The sequence below is a fragment of the Myxocyprinus asiaticus genome, chromosome 9, assembly GCF_019703515.2.
Source record: "Myxocyprinus asiaticus isolate MX2 ecotype Aquarium Trade chromosome 9, UBuf_Myxa_2, whole genome shotgun sequence".
Lineage (NCBI taxonomy): Eukaryota > Metazoa > Chordata > Actinopteri > Cypriniformes > Catostomidae > Myxocyprinus > Myxocyprinus asiaticus.
In genome coordinates, this window is record NC_059352.1 from 15,062,007 (window position 1) to 15,080,932 (window position 18,926).

Below are 18,926 nucleotides of genomic sequence, written 5' to 3' on the forward strand. Positions count from 1 at the left end.
AACTGCTTGAACACTGGACTTTTTAATCACTTTTTTGCTGAATACTATTCTCTAAAGCATACTGTTTATATGTTTATTTATAGTATATTGGCATGGAAATGAGATGCTCATTTAAGGTTGGGTGATCATTGGTGAATATGAGTAAGCTAATTTAAGTTTTAAATAATTTTTGAAAGTCTGTGCTTTTGTGTTAATAGGCTAATGCATCATACTTAATTATTAATCAGTTTATTAATCAGTTTTGTTTTTGTTTGTTTTGTTTTTTACCTTATCTAATCACACTATTTAACTTGTTATTTTAAAAATCATTGTACTATATTTTCAGATGCATAATGTGATTTACCAATTTGTTTAACTTTGATTTCACAGAAAATGACACAAAACTATCACATATAACATGATGTACTGTGACATCTGGCGGATTGTTTTTTGATTTGATTTTGTAGACAGATATTTTTAATTTAAGTCTCTCTGACTTGCATAGTATTTGCTCAACAAGTGTTTTTATGCTCATATGAACCTTACAGCACTGATCATCTTTTCTCAGAATCATGATTTGTGTCTAGTAAAGAGGTGCTTGATAGTTATATAATTTTCTGGCTAAGGTGGAGATCAGACACCAACAGAAGAGAAAAAAAATGCTGATTACAACAACAACAACAACAACAAAAATAGAATTGTTTAATACTTTATCAGTCTGATTTCAGTGAAAGAAAAAAATTGTTGGTTTTACTTAATTCAATTGGACATTGGTTCCACACAATGAAATTTAGTTTCTTTTATATGAAATTAAAATGTAGGCTCTACTCAAATACTTTGTGTAGTGAAAATAATTTGTGTATAAAAATAACTTTATTGAACCTTGCAACGTGTTGTTGGCTAGCATCAAACACATTAGCATATTCTCATTTTTTTGTACTGTATAACAAGTAGATTTTGCTGAGAATTTACAGATCTCTACAGGATGGATTGTTGAGGAGATGTGTGCTAATACTTTTCTAAGTGATCAGACAGATTTTTACCTGGCAAACAATAAAATGTGTTGAAAAATTATCCACCACTATTTTTAATGACCACTTGCAAAAATGTTGTCCAAAAGATGTTGTTGGTCCCTGTTTGCTCTGACTTTGAGAGAACACATTTTTAAATGGTACCTGTTAAGTTCTGCTCCTGTTCCTGGTCTGTAGCACTTTGTCTTAGCATAAGACCCTTTTGGCAAAGTCAGAATATTAAGACAAATTGGGGCTGCACCTCATCCTGGATGGTGGTGAGCTCTCTTAAAATAGATCACCCTGCTGAAAGTTCCAATCTCAATGTTTACTGTAAACAGTTGTCACACATGGCAGACAATGTAAGTCACTGATCCTAGCCTGCACAATTCCTTCTTTCCAAAATGAAGAAAAACATTTAATCATTGAGTTAAACATCTGAAGTAACCAAATTCAGTCATTTTACAATAGATAAACTGACTTTTGAAAAATGCACTAAGCAGCTGTGATAGGCCTGCCATAACAAAGTACTATACCAAGGTACTATAAGTATGTAAATTGTGCATCCCAAAGTTTTGCCTACATTTTTAAAATGTGTAAAAAAAAAAAAAAAAAAAAAAACATTTGACATTAGAGAGTACTCCGGGGTTGCACATATACCTGCATGTGAATATGTGAGCTCAGTGTCCACAATAGTGCAAAAAAAAAAAAAAAGAAAAAACTTTATTCTTGCTGTTGCATTGTCTGCCCATTGTGAGAGGGTTGTTTCGAAATGAATAGGTGAAATAGGGCTGCATGGATAGTCTATCTTTTGATTTAAAATACATTGTGTACAAGCAATGTAAACAATACCTTCAATAATATTTTCAGAGTCATATACTGTATACATGTGAGTAAATAAAAGATTCAAACAGTACATAAAGAATGAACAAAACAGGAGCAAAGACAATTTTTAATGCCAGTATTTATTTCTATCCATTTTTTTCCCATTATTTACAAAATATATACAAGCTTTACACCAACAATACATAAAATTACAAACACAATCTCTGTTCAGCTTTGCACCAATTTAACAAATCCAGGTGTCTTATGAGGTCACCAGGTTCATTGTCATAGTGAACAACCAAATGTGATGCAGCCATTTATATCTGTTTTTCAGGTGTCCAGATTTATACTGTGGTGAGTGAGTTATCTTTGAGAGGTTCAAAAGTCTATGCTGGAGAAACTGAGGACACCTCTGTCTTGCTGGTGGACACTGTTGAGGACTCCTCATCTCCAAGAGGGTTCTTCCCACAGAAAAGAGTGGTCATCATGCAGTTCCGGAACTGTAAGTGACAGTACTGTATTTAGTACCTTTTTTGAGCTTTTTGCCACTTTTTATTTATAGAGACGCTGCAGACCATTTTACACCAGCATGAATTTACATGCTAGTTCAGGATAGTTAGTGCAGGGTTGGTTTTGGTCTTGCTGACATAGCCATTCTGTTCACCAGCAAAAGCTGGTTAACCAGGGACATTTTGCTGGTTAGGCTATTTAAGAAGCCTAATGGGGACAACAGCACACCAGAATCCAAAAGACAACATGTGCTGGTCTTTTCAACAGGTTAAAGATCAATAAATTAGTAAGTAGATACAATGGGATCAGAAATGGAAGCAGAATAGAATTTACCTGTTTGTTTAGCAGCACATAGATGATGGGGTTAAATATTGAGGAGCTCTTTGAGAAAAATGCAGGAACAGCCATGAACTGGGCACTGAAAGCAGCTCCTTTATTTAAGAAAATCCAGGCTGCAACACCAGCATAGGGGGTCCAGGCTACCAAGAAACCCAAAACCATCAGGATAACCATTCTTGTCACTTCCTTCTCTGCCTTCTGGGTGGATGCTGAGTCCTGCTGTTGAGCTGCAGCCTTAATGACAGAGTAATAAGACCAAATGATAAGACTTAATTATTACATGGGATTCTGAGGTTTGGGAATTTAATGGAATTATAGCTTTTAAGGTGACACTGCATACCGCCTTGACTGTGCAAACAAGTCTCCCATAGGTGAAGAAGATTGTGGAGACTGGAAATATAAAGTGGCAGCAAAACATGTACATGACATATGATTCATTGTTGTACTTAGGATTCAGGGTGTAGTAGTCAGGTCCACATGAGCACTGCATTCCCTCAGGAATATATCTGTTAAATAAAACCAATTGTTGTTTCATTAGTCATAAATTTTATCTTCTGTTGCACTTGGTTTTTTCAAGTCATGTCAAAAACAACTAGCTACATACAAAATGCCTCCTGTCCAACTCAAATTTTTGTTATAATCCATTCTACACTAGACTTGGGAGCACATTAATTAGAAAACATCTTATTATACTGACCTAGACCAGCCAAAGAGAGGGGGGACTGCACATGCCAATGCCATTATCCACGTAAATGCAATTCCTGCTAAAGCATGGTTGGTGGAGAATTTGAAACTACCTATTGGCTTACAGACCACAATGTATCTCTCAACGGCCAGCACCACTAGTGACCAAAGGGAAATTTGACCTGTAGCAAACAAAAAATTCATAGAAGTTGAGTTGTCCTTAATTACAGCTATGAATCAGCATAAATTAATTCTGCAAAGCAATCAATTGTTTTGTATCCCTCACCTCCAAGTGTGGCCATGAATCCCTCAGTAGTGCAGCCAGTTGGACCGAGAGCAAAGTAGCCTTGAATTGCAGTGTAGAAAGTGACAGTGAATCCAAAACAAACCATGATGGTGCCAGCCACAGCCAGGTTGACCAAAATGAAGTTGAGAGGTTGCCTTAGCTTTTTGTGTTGAGCTGTCACCACCAATGTAAGGCCATTGATGGGTAGACCAAAACAGATGAGGAAGAACATGTAGAGAGCAAGCACTTTAAACTGCCATGGCTCAGCTAAATAGTACTGAGGATATTCAAAAGGACTCCTCACTAGCCCTGTTCTGTTGGACATGGGAACATAGAAGTTGTGTCCCTCGGTTCCGTTCATCTTTGCCCACTATAGTAATCCAGACCAGGTAAAGAGGATTTTAAAGTTCTGTGATGGGAGGATGTAATCTGCTGCAGTCCAGCTCGTGGCTATACCCTGCTCTTTTTTTGCAAAGATGCAACAGGAGTGGTTATATATCCCTCTAAGATGCCTTTAAAGGGATAATGTCAAGATGGGGATGGTGTCACAATGTGGGATTTGAATGATAAGAGCAGACATAATCAGTTTTGTTTTAATCACCCTGTGAAGCTTTGGATTTTGAAGCCCTTTTGGCGTTTATGATCTTATAAGACATAATTTCGATTTAAATCAGAAAGTGAGCATTCACAAAGTTGTATATAAATCAAGTTTAAAATGTGATTGTTTTCTGGTGTACTGCAGTAATGGATCATATTAAAATAACAAAAACAAAGTCAGCCTGGATGAACATAATTTTATTCCACAAAATGTCATTATTAAGTTCTTGTTTTGTTAGATACAGTGGGGTCTAAAAATCAGAGAGCACTAATTACATTTTTTCTAATTAAATATTTTTTTTTTCATTACAAATTATATTATCGCAATACCGCTTTAAGAGAGAAGTTGAATAAAAAAATTAACATGAATTTCAGAATTTCCTAGTATTTGGCATATCGCTCTTGTGCTTTAATGGCATGCACTCGTACTGGCATGGACTCCACAAGTTGTCCAAAACTTTATGATCCATGTTATTCCAACATGATTTAGGAAATCTGACCTTTTGTACAAAGGAGTAAACAAAGTCACTGTCACAAATGTGATTATTTTATTAGTTACCTAGAAATCTAGTAATTAAATATTGTGCAGATTTGTATTTTAAATATAAATATGTATTTTAATATATATAGTATCTTAAATATTTCTTACTCATTTTACATCAGAATGTTTCTTTGTTGTAGTTTTTTCTTTATTTTTATTTAATTGTTTCTTTGCTTTCTTTTGTATTTTTCTTTGTTTTCTGTTTATTTTAAATTAGATTTTGAATCTACCACAGTTTATATTGCCAAGGCTTTAGAATATATTTTATTATTAATATAATATAATATAATATAAACAAAAAAATAAAAAAAACAATAGACATGAAAACAAGAAAGTGCACCAAACCATTAAGAGCCTGACAGAGTTACTTTCAGTGATGTACACTCATCTTCTAATTAGTGACATGAGTACACTTAAAGGGGATTTCCTGTCAGATTAAGACTCATAAACTGTCATCCAATATTATTTGTTTGTTTGTTTGTGCTGGATAGAATTTTGAAGGTTTTAACAGATATGCTAAACACACTTATTCAGCACTTATTCAGTGATTTTCAATGACTAGGTTGATAAAGTATTATCAAAAGGGTGGGCATAGGTAATCATTTCAAAGAAGATGATGTGGTTTTAAAACAATGGAGCATGTAGATGTATGTACTGTACATTGTATGTAGGTAGTGTTGAATGTGTACCATAATTTAGGCATGAAACTGCAACGTTTTGTGTTTATAGTCCTTAGGCCACTTACCATCAGCCATAAATGAGACAAATCACACAAAGAAAAAACATTTTTGTTATGCATGTATTTATTATTCTAATTTTTCAATATTTATAGCATTTAGAAAATATATACAGAAGGGCTGACAAAGCAGCCCAAAACACAACAAAAATAAAGAAATTATATTAATAGAATCATGCAGTTGCCTTGAAAAAGTAGTTATATCATGTTTCTCAATGGATTTTCAGATGGGTTCAATTGATTCTGGGCGTGACCTGGGCCTGATAATGTAGAAAAGAGGCTTATGTTTAGATTTAGTGGTGAACTATACCCTGTGTTCTGGCGCATAAGTTGAGAGACATTGGGTACACCATGTGTTAACCATTGTGCAAACTAATCTACCCATGGTCTGTATATTGCCCTATAAGAGAAATCCCCAAATGTGACCTTTAACTAGTATGCATTAACAAACCAAGGACATGTTTAAAAGTTGAAGACTTTTAAATAAACAATAAAGTGTCCTTTAAACTGAAAATTTCCAAGGCAGAGAGGTAAATGTCACTGCTTAGAGACAATTATGGAAACATTCTTACCATCACAAAGACTGATCAGTGGAAAAAAAATATATTTGTTCGAGACATTGGATTGAAAAGCATTGAAAGAATGATTGAGAAAACACAACTGGCAAATATTTCTATGCAGGAGACACTGAGGACACCTCTGTTTTGCTAGTTGAAACAGATGAGGACTCCTCATCACCAAGAGGGCTCTTGCCGCAAAAAAGGGTGTTCAGCATGCAGCTACGGAACTGGGGAATTGGAAAGAGGAATACAGCTATAGTTAAAATTGCCATTTAACTGTATTGGTTTCTTTGGAATGCAGTCATACTCATCTCAAAATCTCAGAATAATGCAGTGGCTTTACTTTATTGTTTACGGTATTGTAATTTATTCATTTATCACTGCAAAAAATAATTGTATTAATATTTTTGTCTTGTTTCTAGTAACAATATCTAAACATTCTTAAAACAATATCAATTTACTTAAGTAAAATGTGAAAATGTCAATACAACGATGTTCAATACTACAAACAAACAAAAAATCTTAGCTTAATTTAATAACATTTGGAGAGGTTTAAAGATGTAGTGAGTTTTACAGAAAGAGGTGAAAAATCTATTTTCTAATGAGGTATAAAATTAAATTGAGCTAATTTAAGACACACTGTCTGAAAACAAACCTTATTGTCTTACAAGATTTTGCTTCTCAAGTAAATTTAACTTGCTTTATGGATATTTAGATATTTATACTGGTAAATAAATACTAAAATATAATAAATTAAGATGTATTTATTTTATTATTTATTTAATTATTATTATTATTATTATTATTATTATTTTATTTTTTTTTTATTTTTTTTGCATTAATGGAAATATATACTAGTGTGTGAAAAGACCTGTTAAAGAATATTATAGTTGAAAGTCACCATTGCTCACCTGTTTGTTGAGCAGCACATAGATGAAAGGATTAAACAAGGCTGAGGTCTTGGAGAAAAAAGCTGGAAGAGTCATAGCTTGTGCAGAGAAAGCAGCACCTCTGTTAAAAAAGATCCAAGCAGCAAAGCTAGCATAAGGAACCCAGGCCAGCAGGAAGCCTAAAACCATTAGAATGACCATACGTGTCACTTCTTTCTCTGCCTTCTGGGTGGAGGCTGAATCCTGCTGTTGTGCTGCTGCCTGAAATTAAGTAAAGTAGTACATTTTATAATAATTAATAATTTTTTTTATGATTAATTAATTTATCACACATTTGCACATATACAGTGAAAATTTTTTTTTTTTTTCACATATCCCAGCTAGGCTGGGGTCAGAGTGCAGGGTCAGCCATGATACAGTGCCCCTGGAGCAGATAGGGTCAAGGGCCTTGCTCAAGGGCCCAACAGTGGCATCTTGGCAGTGCTGGGGCTTGAACCCCTGACCTTCTGATCAGTAACCCAGAGCCTTAACTGCTGAGCTACCACTGCCTCATTTTTTGCATGTATGATGTTGTGTTTGTTTGCAAATCTATATGATAATCCACTCACTGCCTTGACTGTGCAAACCAGGCTTCCATAAGTGAAAAAGATGGTTGTAACTGGAATGCAAAAGTGACAGCTGAACATATAGATGACATATGATTCATTGCTGAATTCTGGGTTCAGTGTATAGTAATCTGGTCCACAGGAGGTTTGCATTCCCTCTGGGATATATCTGTTTTAAAACAATGGAATAAGATTGTCAGAACCAAAAAATAAAAAAAATAAAAAATATGGGTAACACTTTTTTGTTGGTATTATATCGAAGTGTACATGAACCATTGCTCTATTGTGTTTGTTAACATCTTTTTAATGTAGTTTCACCAAAGAATTCTCAATGACTAATCCACTGATTCAGTCAAGTCTCTAATTGGCAGAACCCAATTACCTGGACCAGCCCAAAAGTGGGGGCACTGCACAGCTACAGGCCATAAACCATGTAAAGACAATGCCTGCTATTGCATGGTTTGAAGAGAATTTGAAGCTCCCCATTGGCTTGCAGACCACAATATACCTCTCAACAGCGAGCACCACCAGAGACCAAAGGGAAACCTGACCTGTGGACAGAAATGAAAAGGAATCACAACATGGAATCCCAAAAAGCAAATTTAATGGCCTATTTATGTTGAAATCTTCTTGCCTCCCAGTGTAGCAAAGAAGCCTTCAATGGCACAACCTGTTGGCCCCAGTGCCATATAACCAACAAGGGAGCAATAGAACGAAACAGTGAATCCAAAGATGACCATAATTGTTCCAGCGAAAGCCAGGTTTACCAGGATGAAATTTAGAGGTTGCCTCAACTTTTTGTGCTGAGCTGTGACAACTAGCGTAAGACCATTGATCGGTAGCCCAAAGCAAATCAGCAAAAACATATAAAAAGCAAGCGCCTTAAATTTCCATGGCTCTGCCAGGTAATACTGAGTATAGTCATAAGGACTCATCACTAACCCTGTCCTATTAGACATGGGAATGTAAAAGTTGTTTCCTTCAGTGCCGTTCATCTTGCTGTGGAAGAGCAACCTGCTGAGCTGAGAGTAGAGGTCAAGAGCTCTTGAAAGTTTCCCGAGAGTCCACCAGCAAAAGTGTACTCCACCGAAAGACCAGGTGCTTGTTTTTATACCTCTAGAAGAGTTCCCAGGTAAAAAGGGTGTCACCATTAAGACGATTTGGCAGACAACAGACTTCATAACCAGCTGGAACACATCCACTTGGCTCGTTATCAGCTTTAATATGATATCCATCCACTCTTCGGGGGATTAGGTTTAAAATCTTCTGCCGTGTAATCTTTCTTGTAAGTCGCAGGCTGAGAGATAATCCAGTGGAGTGGGTTGCATACAGCCCTCCCATTTTGACATACTTTTTACTGTATGCACACTTAAAGTCTGGACATGTCTACACACCACAGTTCCAAGTAAGAAGGAATAACTACTATTTGAATTGGAAAAACCTATCTTTTAGAATCTATGATGAAAAATGTTATCTTAAGGATGTGACTTCACTTGGCTCCCAAAAGGACAGTCATTATTTTCAAATATATTGACTGGATTGAGTTACTGCATTACTACATGGCATGTGCATATCTTTTACACTAACTTTACATGTACATATATTGCAGACACACTCTTAACAAGGCAACATATTGCATGAGTGGCATACCGGGAGGTTTAGCAGGAAGATTAAAATAAACTACTAATCAGTTAGTGTCAATACAGAAGAGAACTAGAGTGCAAATTGCAAGAACATTACAACAATTGTTAATATAGTACCAATTCTCAAGGTAATGAATAAGTATCAGTGTGAATGAAAAGTTGTGCATGTGCAAAACAAATATTTCTTCATTGCCAGTAAGTGAAAGAAGAAGCGACTGTAATGGACTATTGCTACATTAAATAATATGTGACCTGCTCCAAGATTTTGAGGCATTTTGGCCCAGAAACACAGTTTGAGTTTTATGCACAAAAAATTATATTGTTACTACTCCAAATTGAGATATAATAATTTAATATATTAATGTTTTTAATATTAACAATTTAATGTTACTTAAGTGCTTAAAATAAAAAATAAAAGACACACTTCATAATGACTCAAAATTATGGAGCAGGTCACATCTGTTATAAATTGATATTTTCCAAGACTGTAAGAGCTTATGATGTAAGATTTATGATGTTTAAAACTGACTACCCTGTTTGGGGAGTTACTATATTCCTCAAGTACAGTTTAAATCTTTCTGCAGTGCAGTTCTACATTCAGTGGTATATAGGACAGATTAATATTATTTTATTATAAAGGCTGAAATGCATTTCTCATTGTGTGCTGGATGAATACATAATGTTCAGTTCTGCAGACATTAGTTGACAAATGTCAAGACAATGATGCAGAAATATACTGAATGCATGCTTTTATTTAAATAGACTAAGTAAAATTTTAATACAATATTTACACACGCTGACATGATCAAGTCACAAAAGAGTTGCAGACAATACATTGAAATAAAAATAAAGACCTTCATCAAAACATAAAATATTAAAGAAATGAAATTATTGGTCCATTAGTAAATGGGATATTGTGCCGAACACATTCCAAGTGAGTTAAAAATATAAGTATTGCAGAAAGATCTAATAGATCCGAGGAGAAGTCCATAAATCATTGCTTAAAATAAATATAACATTAAACTATATTTTTTAATTAATTTTAGTCCTTGTCATAAAATTTTGATGAATTGCAGTAAAAATGGAAATGTGTGTGGTCTTGAAAATATAAGCGAGTTACAGACTGTTACAGAGCTCATTAGTATTGGTGAGTGCAATGCTGTAATTCCATGTACTTGGAGTCCCATTTGTATGATGGAGCAAAGAGTAGGCAATTAGGAGGATTAACCTATGGAGGAGATACTAAGGACACCTCTGTTTTGCTTATTGACACAGATGAGGACTCCTCATCACCAAGAGGGCTCTTGCCACAGAACGGGGTATTCAGCATGCAGCTACGGAACTGGAGAATTGGAAAGAGGAATACAACTATAGTTAAAATTGCTATTTCATCGAATTGATGCTCCTGTGGAGTTCACAGTGGTAAGAGGGGAAAGAGATAGTATGAGATACTGAGTGCATTCCATATACTTCAGGAGCAAAGGAAATCATTATCTCTAAAACAACAAATTAGCATTATCTAAAGCCACATCCACGCTAATACTTTTTTGGTTGAAAAGACATTGATTTTTCTTTGTTTGCGCCTCATACACACTGGAAAGGCATTTTCCTCCAACTGAAACTGTCAAAAATGCTCTCTAGTAATGCATACTTTGCAAAATGATGATGTAAGGAGATTAAAAAGGCTTTTCAAAATGCTTAGTTTTCAGTGGAGAAAAAAAACGAGTTCCCCTTCTGTCACTCACGCGACATTGTGTTGATGTTGTGACACTAGGGGTCGGTCTTGAGAGCCCGAGACACCTTCAGATCTTTGAGAAAAGGCCAATGAGAACTGGCAAGTAGAATTTGCATGCCACTCCCCCTGACATACAGGTATAAAAGGGAGGCTGGAATGCGGATTCATTCAGATTTTTTCTTCAGAGCCGAGCGGTTGTATTTCAGCGAGCTGAATACTACTACTAATCCATTCACCTCTTCAGAAGCGTGTGCTGTTGGATATACGCCGCATTCCAGCGGCTTTCTCTCTACTCTGCACTCCACTGCAGACTATGCCCCTGGGCACTTCGACAGTGCTTTAAAAGAGTTTATTTCCTCTAAAGAGTATATTTCCTCTATTAGAGCAGGCACAGTGACGTTGAACGTCTTTTTAAAGATGCGTCTTTTTAAAGATGCCCTTCCATCTCTGTGCAGTTCCTGGATGCAGTCGTTACCTCTCCGCCTCTGATGGTCACGATCACTGCCTCACGTGCCTGGACAAAATCACGTTGTGGAAGCGTTCGTGGATGGTTCATGTTCTCATTGCGAGAACATGACCATAGCAACGTTGCGGTCGCGGCTTTCCTTCTTTCGAGGGAAAGCCACTTCAGCTGCCCCCCCCCCGCTGGTCCTTCTACCTACTGGTACGAGGCCGCCCTGGTTGATGCTGAAGGTGATTCGGGGGCTTCAATGGGTACGGTTCCGCTGGGTAAACCCCCACGGACCGCCCACTCCCCAGTACGCTCGTTTGCGCCTGTCCAGTTCTGGGATGAGACAGGCAGCTCGCCTCAGTGCCAGCCTAATGTCTCTTTCGGAGCTCGTGAGCCGGCCTTACGCCAGGCACGCTGAGCAAGGTAAGTGCTTCGAGGGTCACCTTAGCGCGGCTGCCTCGGGTCAGACCCTTCCTACGGTTCGCGTTCGACGGTCGGGCATATCAGTACAAGGTCCTCCCCTTCGGCTTGTCCCTGTCCCCTCGCATCTTCACGAAGGTCGCAGAGGCAGCCCTTGCCCCGTTAAGGGAAGTGGGCGTTCGCATACTCAATTACCTCGATGACTGGCTGATTATAGCACACTCTCGAGAGTTACTGTGTGCACACAGGGACCTGGTGCTCACGCACCTCAGCCGTTTAGGGCTTCGGGTCAACTGGGAAAAGAGCAAGCTCTCCCCAGTTCAGAGCATCTCTTTTCTCGGCATGGAGTTAGACTCAGTGTCAATGATAACACACCTCACATGCGAGCATGCACAGTCACTGCTGAACTGCCTGAACTTATCCAGGCGGGAAATGTCGGTCCCACTGAAGTACTTTCAGAGGCTCCTGGGGCATATGGCATCCTCAGTGGCGGTCAAACATCGCATGGCTCTCATGCCCGCCTGCTGCTGCCTTTTCAGCCCTTGGACAGAACTTGCATTCCTGCGGGCTGGAGTCCCCATACAGCAAGTGTCCAGGTGCGTTGTGGTTACGACGGACGCCTCCAAGACAGGCTGGGGCGCCATGTGCAACGGGCATGCAGCCGCTGGCTCCTGGACAGCCTGCATTGGGACATCAACTGCCTCGAGTTGCTGGCAGTACAGCTTGCCCTGCGGAGGCTATTGCCGTTGATCCAGGGCAAGCACGTGTTGGTCCGGACAGACAACACGACGACAGTGGCTTATATATACTGCCAAGGCGGTTTACGCTCACGTCGCATGTTGCGACTCGCCCGTCATCTCCTCCTCTGGAGTCAGCGGCGATTCAGGTCGCTGCGGGCCACTCATATCCCTGGCAACCTCAATGCCACAGCAGATGCTCTGTCACAGCAGGTGACACTCAGGGGAGAGTGGAGACCCAGCTGATTTGGAGTCGATTCGGCAAGGCACAGGTAGACCTGTTCGCCTCCCGGGAATCCTCCTACTGCCCGCTCTGGTATGCCCTGATGGGAGCTCCCCTCAGTACAGACACGCTGGCACACAGCTGACCCCGGGGGCTGCACAAATACGCGTTCCCCCCATTGAGCCTATTTGCACAGGTTCTGTGCAAGGTCAGGGAGGACGAGGAGCAGGTCATTCTCGTGGCTCCGTATTGGCCCACCCAGACCTGGTTCTCGGACCTCACGCCCCTCGCGACAGCCCTTCCCTGGCAAATTCGCCTGAGGAAGGACCTTCTTTCTCAGGGACGGGGCATCCTCTGGCACCCATGCCCAGATATTTGGAATTTCCATGTCTGGTCCCTGGACGGGACGTGGAAGACCTAACTAGTCTACCGCCCACAGTGGTTAACACGATCACTCAGGCCAGAGCTCCTTCTTCAAGGCAGCTGTATTCCCTGAAGTGGCATATCTTCGCTAAGTGGTGTTCTTCTCATAGCGAAGATCCCTAGAGGTGCGCAGTCGGGTCAGTACTTTCCTTCCTGCAAGAGAAGTTGGACAGGCAACTGTCCCCCTCCACTCTCAAGGTCTATGTAGCTGCTATAGCAGCACACCACGACGCTGTTGAAGGTAAGTCTCTCGGTAAGCATGACCTGATCATCAGGTTCCTGAGAGGTGCCAGGAGGTTGAACCCTCCTAGGCTGCACCTCTTATCCCTCATGGGACCTCTCCATGGCCCTTTTAGGCCTACGGAGAGCCCTGTTCGAGCCCCTAGAGTCAGTCGAGTTAAAGGCCGTCTCATTGAAGACCGCCCTCCTGACGGCGCTCACTTCCATCAAGAGGGTCGGGGACCTGCAAGCGTTCTCTGTCAGCGAAGAGTGCCTAGAGTTCGGTCCGGAAGACTCTCACGTGATCCTGAGACCCCAACCGGGCTATGTGCCCAAGGTTCCCAAGACCCCTTTTAGGGATCAGGTGGTGAGCCTGAAAGCACTGCCCCCGGAGGAGGCAGACCCAGCCTTATCGTTGCTGTGTCCGGTGCGTGCTTTGCGCATCTACTTGGATCGCACGCAGAGCTTTAGACGCTCTGAGCAGCTCTTTGTCTCGTGGGCACTGGCCAATGGCACCTCTCTAGCAGACATCTGTAGAGCAGCGGGCTGGGCAACACCCAATACCTTCGCGAGATTTTACAATCTCCGGGTTGAGCCGGTTTCGGTCTCGGTTACCCCGGTAACCTCCTGTGATGTATCTTCCTGTGAGGTACGGTCACCCTTTTTCAGTAGACCCGTGTCTCCCTTGGCAGAGCCCTCTCTGCCCCGGTCGCTGCGTTTGTAGAGCTCCTCCCCTACGAAGGGCAGGACCTACCGCCGCGCCTCTTCCATGTGCGGTCTTCGGCCCATATGACGTATTTGCCACTTTTTTACCCTCCCCTTCAGGGCAGGGTGTGGCCTCCGTGGGGTCTTTTCCCCTTGAAATAATAGGAACGAAAAAGAACGCCTTCCCCGGCGCATTTTATGAGCATTTAAAGGCCCCAGCCGAATCTAATTTTCTGTGGAGAGTAAAACTTTCTGTGGAGTGAGAAGACCGTGGCTGGTGCAGCCTGCTCCCATACTAGATACGTCTCCTTCCCCCCCCGCCTCAGGGTTGTTGGGAATTATATGACATTTTGGGGCGTCTGGGGAGGCTATGTGCAGTTCGAGTGCATCTGTTCCTACGCTCACAGTAGCTTGCCTACACCTGCATCGGCAGTTCACATAACACAGTTTGTGGCGTTTCGTATAGGGACCCCTAGTGTCACTACATCAACACAATGTCGAGTGAGTGACAGAAGGGGAATGTCTCGGTTACTGTCGTAACCTCCATTCCCTGATGGAGGGAACGAGACGTTGTGTCCCTCTTGCCACAGGCTGAACTACACCGCTGTAATGGCCAGGACCTTGTCTCGGCTCCTCAGTGCAAAAACCTGAATGAATCTGCATGCCAGCCTCCATTTTATACCCGTATGTCGGGGGGAGTGGCATCCAAATTCTACTCGCCAATTCTCATTGGCCTTTTCTCAAAGATCTGAAGGTGTCTCGGGCTCTCAAGATCGACCCCTAGTGTCACTACATCGACACAATGTCTCGTTCCCTCCATCAGGGAATGGAGGTTAGGACAGTAACCGAGACGTTTTCAAACTAAAAAATTTTAGTGTGGACATGGCTAAAATTTCATTTAGTTCTAAATTAAATTCAAACAGTTTATTTGTAATATTCTAAAACTTAAAGCATCAATACATTTTAGTGCATCCGAAATCGGAGAAACAATACAACAAGTTAAAGAACATAGTCTCTAGGTTAATATTTAAAACATCTTATACTTTTTCTTAAGGTCCTCTGAAATCAGTTAAAAATATATAAAATAAATATATATGTGAAGTGTGTATATTACTCACCTGTTTGTTGAGCAGCACATAGAAGTAAGGGTTAAACAGGGCCGAGGTCTTGGTCACTTCTTTTTCTGCCTTCTGGGTGGAGGCTGAGTCCTGCTGTTGGGCTGCTGCCTGAAGAATTTGGAAAAATAATCAGTTAGGAGGCTCTTAAGTTCTGGTTCAATGTGATCATACAGTAAGTATCTTTTAATAAACACGTATTGTGTGTATGCAATTTGAGTTTTCAGAATTTGAAAGTGTAAATACAGCCTTGACTGTGCAAACCAGACTGCCGTAGGTAAAGAAAATTGTGGCTACAGGTATGCAGAAATGGCAGCTGAACATGTACATGATGTAAGATTCATTATTATATTCGGGATTCAGAGTGTAGTAATCTGGTCCGCATGAAGTCTGCATCCGCTCCAGAATATACCTAAGAACATAAATATAAGCTTAGCATTGATACTTGGCAACTGTAAATAGATCAAAGCAAACTTTAAATCATTCCAAATCTCCTCATCACACTTAAACTCTTTCATTTCAATTACCTGGACCAGCCCAAAAGTGGGGGCACTGCACAGCTACAGGCAATGATCCATGTGAACAAAATTCCAGCTATTGCATGGTTCAAAGAGAATTTGAAGCTCCTCATTGGCTTGCAGACCACAGTATACCTCTCAACTGCCAACACCACCAGTGACCAAAGAGACACTTGACCTATTGATAGAAATTTGAATTTATAGCATCCATGTCCATGCACTGCTTTTGAAGTAAATCCAAACATTGCTGATTGTTAAATATTCCTTACCTCCAATTGTTGCGAGAAAAAAATTATGCACCCAAGGGTAGTAAGAAAGAAACCATAAATCCAAAGATGACCATAATTGTGCCAGCAAAAGCCAAGTTAAGCATAGAGTTGGGGTACTCAAGTTTGGACAGTTTTAATGGACTTGGACTTGTCACGGACTCGGATGAATTTTTACTTGGACTTGAGCCTTTGGGACTCTGGATTTTTTTCCGAGTCCAGCCGAGTCCATGACATTTGTGACATAAATAAATAACAAAACAGAAATTAAAGAGCATATCTCTGTCTACATGCAGCTGTATTAGCCCCTGAAGTCGTAAATGTAGCCAGATTTGTTTCACTGTGTTTAAGCAAACACACGTGCGCACACATACGCACATGCACAGGCACACTCATCAGTCAACCAATACGCTTGAATGTTACTACAGAGACTACTGTATAACATCAACTATCGAGGTGGCTGGCATGACAAAAACATAAAGACGGATATGTATCCAATGTAATAGAATCTAAACAACACAGTTTCACACAACACGGGACCTGACAACTGGTAAAATTCCGTGTGGCATTTGTGCAGCCAAGACAGTGCTCACATTGTGGTTTCTTCATGGTTAAAAACTTAAAATCAAGAACTTCATTGAGTCAAGTCACCCACATCATGTCTGTCACAGTTTACTAAAAACATAAAAATACATAAAAATAGTATTAATATTGGATATGAACTCTTTTTAGGAGTAATGTATCTACACATGTAGGCTTCTGGAGTCTCTTGTGGTCCACCCAGTGTTGTCAGCTTGAACTGGTCCATAATAGCTTGATGAATTAACAGTGTAACTTTTTTTTTTTGTTTTTTGTTTTTTGTGATTAACATTTTTTATTGATTCATACATTAAACAAAGAAAAGCAAAACATATATTCACAGAATCAATATCTAATCCCCACTATTACCCCTCCCAATCCCCAACCCCACCCTGGCCCTCAACAAATATTCCTGTGGTCACATACGAGTATACACACACACACACACACACACACACACAAATGTATATATATATATATATAATAATCACACACATTAACAACTACACTTCTCTCTCCACTGCCTCTCCCCAAGAGCCCTCCAAAAACGGCAAATATTTGCCCCATTTCCCCACAAACGAGTCGAAACTCCCCAGTCTTCTAGATGACCCTTCTTCGAAAGCCACCACCCTCCCCATCTCTGAGCACCACTCCTGAAATTGGGGCGGTCCAGTCGACTTCCATCCACTTAAAACAATTTGTCTGGCGATCATGACACTGGTTAGGACCCAATTTTTTATGTTTATTCCCTATGTTGATGACTGCCTCATCGCCTAAAATACAGAGTCTGGTGCAAAATGAAATTTGAGTGCCCAATACATCACACATAAAACTCTGAAACTTTGACCAAAATTCTTGGATCTTAACACACCACAAAAAAATATGGGTTGTGTCTCCATCTTCTGATTGGCATCGCCAGCAGGTGGGTGTGTCTTTATGACCAAGCCTATACAATCTAGAGGGGGTCCAATAGAATCAATGTCAAATCTTGAATTGCATAAAGCGTACCCTTGACATTTTTTAGAATCCTATCCCACACTCCTTCCTCCAATACCAAGTTTAAATCTTTCTCCCATAATCACTTGATAGAAGTTAGAGCTCTGTCCCCCAGACTCTGAATTAGCAGGAAGTAATACACTGATGCCTCATGACCTTTTCCAAAAGCAGTAATCACCACTCCCAGAGTGTCTGCCGCTTTAATGGGATGTATGCAACTCCCAAAAATAGTACAGAGCAGGTGGCGCAGCTGTAAATACCTAAAAAACTGAGATCTGGGAATCCCAAAATGTTGAACCAAATTTTCAAAGGATCTCAACACTCCACTCTCATATAGGTCACCGAGTGTAGTAACCCCCCTCACAATCTGACCAGCAGAAAAGGGAATTATTACTACATAATTTTTGGGTTCAGCCATATGCTTGAGGCAACATTTAAATAAATGTCCAAATTAAACACTCTGGACACTTTTGACCATACACAGTGCAAATGCGAGATAACGGGATGTAACTTAACTTCTCCAGTTAGTTTGATAGAAAGGCTTTGCAATGGCGAAATAGGGACAAGAACTTCCTGTTTAATACAAAATCATTTTGCCTTTGTTTAGAGTATATGTAAGATAAACCTGCTGCCTGGGTTGAAATATAAACAGCAGCTAACTCAAGAGATAGCTAACCCCAAGTGTGCAACCACCATCACTGACATGCTTATATACTCTTCCAAGTAAACCTTAACTGGAATTAGGTGTCACCAATAAGATTATTTGGCCCAGATCAAGGTTCATTATAGCCACAGATTGCACCATGGTCCCTCCCTTTAGGCGTGATAGCCATCTCTTCCTACATGGATTAGTTTTTAGCTTTGCGCAACTGTTAAGCAGCATCTTAAGCCCCTTGCTGAGAGATAAACTGATGGTCAGATTGTGCTAAAATTTCTTTAAACATCTCAGGCATCTTCCCATTATACTATACTATTAGTAAGAAGGCGATCTGTTATAGGTTTTATGCATTCCATAAATATCAATTTAGGGGGGGGGAAATACAGTTTGAGATTTTACCGCATATAACTCTTCATGTTTATGTACCTACATCTCTATTTGTCAGAAATGATAACAAGAAAACCAGTTGAAGAATGGTCTATACCCCTATTATGCTTAAGCTTCACTTATTGAAATGTAAATGGATTTAGTTGATAGTTTGTTTGACAACATGTAATTATCTTGTTGGCACATACATTTCTTACATTTCTAGCTGAATATTTTTCAATTCGTTTTTTCAAGCAACACACTGTATAACCTTGCCAACTGTCTAAGCCATTTTAAATTTTAAGTGAAA

General features: G+C 40.0%; 2 protein-coding genes and 1 pseudogene across 2 annotated transcripts; all 3 read right to left on the reverse strand.

Annotated features, from left to right (window-relative positions):
• Positions 1–2,200: 2,200 nt before the first annotated feature.
• Positions 2,201–4,003, reverse strand: LOC127446574 (green-sensitive opsin-3-like). The gene is made up of 5 exons (XM_051707598.1): positions 3,634–4,003; positions 3,361–3,529; positions 3,004–3,169; positions 2,658–2,897; positions 2,201–2,314 (listed from the first exon to the last, which is right to left on the reverse strand). Exons 1-5 carry the CDS (start codon positions 3,992–3,994, stop codon positions 2,201–2,203), a joined length of 1,050 nt encoding a protein of 349 aa, XP_051563558.1. The 5' UTR covers positions 3,995–4,003.
• Positions 4,004–6,180: 2,177 nt separating this feature from the next.
• Positions 6,181–8,560, reverse strand: LOC127446573 (green-sensitive opsin-1-like). The gene is made up of 5 exons (XM_051707597.1): positions 8,197–8,560; positions 7,945–8,113; positions 7,566–7,731; positions 6,979–7,218; positions 6,181–6,294 (listed from the first exon to the last, which is right to left on the reverse strand). Exons 1-5 carry the CDS (start codon positions 8,555–8,557, stop codon positions 6,181–6,183), a joined length of 1,050 nt encoding a protein of 349 aa, XP_051563557.1. The 5' UTR covers positions 8,558–8,560.
• A 1,873-nt stretch (positions 8,561–10,433) lies between these two features.
• Positions 10,434–16,124, reverse strand: LOC127446414 (green-sensitive opsin-1-like; annotated as a pseudogene).
• Positions 16,125–18,926: the final 2,802 nt, after the last annotated feature.

What these genes read in the sequence shown, in the direction of transcription:
- LOC127446574 (XM_051707598.1), bottom strand. Translation starts at nt 3,994, where the DNA reads ATGAACGGAACCGAGGGACACAACTTCTATGTTCCCATGTCCAACAGA. An exon ending in CCTCTCTTTGGCTGGTCTAG is followed by an intron (nt 3,170 to 3,360) that starts GTCAGTATAATA and finishes TTTATTTAACAG; the next exon opens with ATATATTCCTGAGGGAATGC. An exon ending in TTGTTTGCACAGTCAAGGCG is followed by an intron (nt 2,898 to 3,003) that starts GTATGCAGTGTC and finishes TCTGTCATTAAG; the next exon opens with GCTGCAGCTCAACAGCAGGA.
- LOC127446573 (XM_051707597.1), bottom strand. Translation starts at nt 8,557, where the DNA reads ATGAACGGCACTGAAGGAAACAACTTTTACATTCCCATGTCTAATAGG. An exon ending in CTTCTTTGCTACACTGGGAG is followed by an intron (nt 8,114 to 8,196) that starts GCAAGAAGATTT and finishes TTCTGTCCACAG; the next exon opens with GTCAGGTTTCCCTTTGGTCT. An exon ending in CCACTTTTGGGCTGGTCCAG is followed by an intron (nt 7,732 to 7,944) that starts GTAATTGGGTTC and finishes GTTTTAAAACAG; the next exon opens with ATATATCCCAGAGGGAATGC.